Here is a 2,593-nt window from a genome sequence, read left to right as displayed (position 1 = left end):
AGAGAGAGAGAGAGAGAGAGAGAGAAAAGAAAAACAGTGGAGACTCGGGGGGAAAGAAAGAAAAGGGAAGGAAGGAAAGAAAAGGGAGAAAAAAAAAAGAAAGGAAAAAAGAAAAAAAGAAAGGAAAAAAAAGAAAAAAAAGAAAAGAAAAAAAGAGAAAAAAAAAAATTAAAAGGTTTAGGGTAGATTGGAGTTTGGGGCCTTTGGTCAATTGTAAAGAAAATAAAATAGTTTGGGTTTTTATTTGGCTTTTTTGGAGTTTTATGTAGTTGTTTTTAAACCCTAAATTTGTAAACTCTAATATATTTCAATATAAAAAATAATTTAAAATACTGTAAAGAACCTAAACCCTAATATCATATACCATATCCTAATTTGAGGTTTTTGGGCAATTGAAAAAAAAAAATGATTTGAGATTTCGTTTGGCCGTGTTGGAGTTTCGTTTAATTGTTTTTAAACCCTAAACCAATAAACTCTAATACCTTTTTATATAAAAAATAATTAAAAATATCCTAAAGGACCTAAACCCTAATATTCTATACGATATCTTAAATAATATAGAGTATAGATTATAAAATATATAGAATTTAGTGTATATATTATAGAGTATAAATAATATATCAATTTTATTTATTCATTATACTAATTTTATTTCATAGTATTTGCCTCCAGCGCGCATTATATTCATCACATATCACATGAAACCTACCATATAATTTGATTTTTTTTCAATGTTTTTTATCAATGTAGTAGATAATATGTTAAATAAACATATTGTGAAGTTTCATTCAAAATTTCCGTTTTTTGATAATAATTTCCATCGTTTCCGTCGAATTTTTGTCGAAATTTAAAAATCTTCGAAATTTCCGTCGAAATTTCCATCGAAATTTCCATCGAAATTTTCTCGAAACCCGAAATTTTATTCCTTGGTTTTATGTGTAATAAAAAAGAATACCCAAAATAAAATAAGATTTGTAATATTTTAAAATTTCAAGAATAAAGAAAAAAAAAAAAAGGTCTGAGTCTCACTTATTGTACCTGCCAAGTACGCCTAATTGTACCTCCCAACCTTCTCTCATCATCACCTTTCCATGTCTTACATTACACACACACTCTCTCTCCCTTCTTTATTCCCTTTCCTGCCCTTTATATTCCCCTTCACACCCCCCACACCACCCACTCCCCTCCATCATCTCTCTCTCTCTCTCTCTCAAAAAAAAAAAACTCTACACTTCTCTCTCTTTCTCTCTTTGCAACGCTCCAGCTCCGCAACATCATCAATCAAACATGAAACAGTTGATCCGACGGCTCTCGCGCGTCGCCGACTCGTCGCAGTACTGTCTGCTGCGCTCCGACTCCTCTTCGCAGCGGCCGCGCCGGAGCGAGTCGTTCCGAGTGCTGAAGTTGCGTCGCCGGCGCTCCTCGGCGGCAGAGACGGCGGTTCCGGAGGGCCACGTGCCGGTCTACGTCGGCGACGAGATGGAGCGGTTCGTGGTGAGCGCCGAGCTGCTGAACCACCCGGTGTTCATCGAGCTGCTCAACAAGTCAGCGCAGGAGTATGGCTACGAGCAGAAGGGCGTGCTCCGGATCCCCTGTCACGTGATCGTGTTCGAGCGCGTGCTCGAGGCGCTCAGGCTCGGACGCGCCGCCCAGGCGCGTGACCTAGGCGACCTCCTCAGCTCCATCTCCGACGAGTTTCTGTACGGAACTCCCGCCTGAATTGAAGCGTTGGCGTTTTTTGTTTTTCCAATGGAAATCGATCTTGGTAGATTTGGTAATTTAGGGAGATGTTTTGGGCTTTTTTGTAAATATCGTTTTCGATCGAAACGAAGCGAAAAGAGTAAAGTCCTGGCTTGGAGGTGGAGGAGGATCAGACTTTTTAGTTTTTTGTGTAAAGGGAAAGAATACTGCTGCATAGAGTGCTAGTGCTCTCTGTATAACTGAAACGTCATGGCAAAAATGAAAATACTTGTTTTTTTTTGTCCCAATTGTGTTAAGCTTGGTTCCCGAGAGATATGGGAGCAAAAAGTGAAATGTAACGAGAATTGGGATTCTATGTATTGCCAATTTCAAGTTTTTATTTAAATTTGAATATTCTGTTTGGGAGATTGAAGCCTTTTTGGGTTGTGATTTGTTTTTGCATTTTCTGGGCATCCAAACAAGCAGTCCAAAAAAATTCTTGTAGTTTCAGGGTGGCCAAATAAACCGGACACGAAATTGGCGCAAAATTACGGAATTGGGACTGTATTAATTTTCGGGGTTGTAACGTCCGAAACGGATCTGGAAGATCTCTGACACGATATGACCGAATGGACTGTGTGTCTCTGTACGGTAATTTACGTGATTTCCGGTGGTTATTTGAGTTGGAGGGATACATTTGTCTATTCGGGTTTCTGGTGAGGGTGTTTCCGTCAATTCGCATGGATCATGGTTTAGGTGGCTTGGCATTGGTAATGCTGTTTTGACGGTGGTAGCTCAAGGCTGAAGGAGCACAAGCATCTTAGAACAAGAAAGTGTCATCTTTGTAGATTAATATTTTATTGGCTTTTCTTATTTTTTATTTTTTCGGTGTGGAAAATTAAACTGTGTTAAT

General features: G+C 38.6%; 1 protein-coding gene across 1 annotated transcript; it reads left to right on the top strand.

Annotated features, from left to right (window-relative positions):
- Positions 1 to 1,185: 1,185 nt before the first annotated feature.
- LOC147297689 (auxin-responsive protein SAUR71-like) lies at positions 1,186 to 2,218 on the top strand. The gene has a single exon (XM_086229441.1). The coding sequence runs from the start codon at positions 1,288 to 1,290 to the stop codon at positions 1,717 to 1,719; it is 432 nt and encodes a 143-aa protein (XP_086085567.1). The 5' UTR covers positions 1,186 to 1,287; the 3' UTR covers positions 1,720 to 2,218.
- Positions 2,219 to 2,593: the final 375 nt, after the last annotated feature.

The sequence above is a fragment of the Dryas octopetala genome, chromosome 1 (genome assembly GCF_963921425.1).
Source record: "Dryas octopetala chromosome 1, drDryOcto1.1, whole genome shotgun sequence".
NCBI lineage: Eukaryota > Viridiplantae > Streptophyta > Magnoliopsida > Rosales > Rosaceae > Dryas > Dryas octopetala.
Note: the sequence above shows the minus strand (reverse complement) of the source record. Positions and strands in the feature narration are given on the sequence as shown.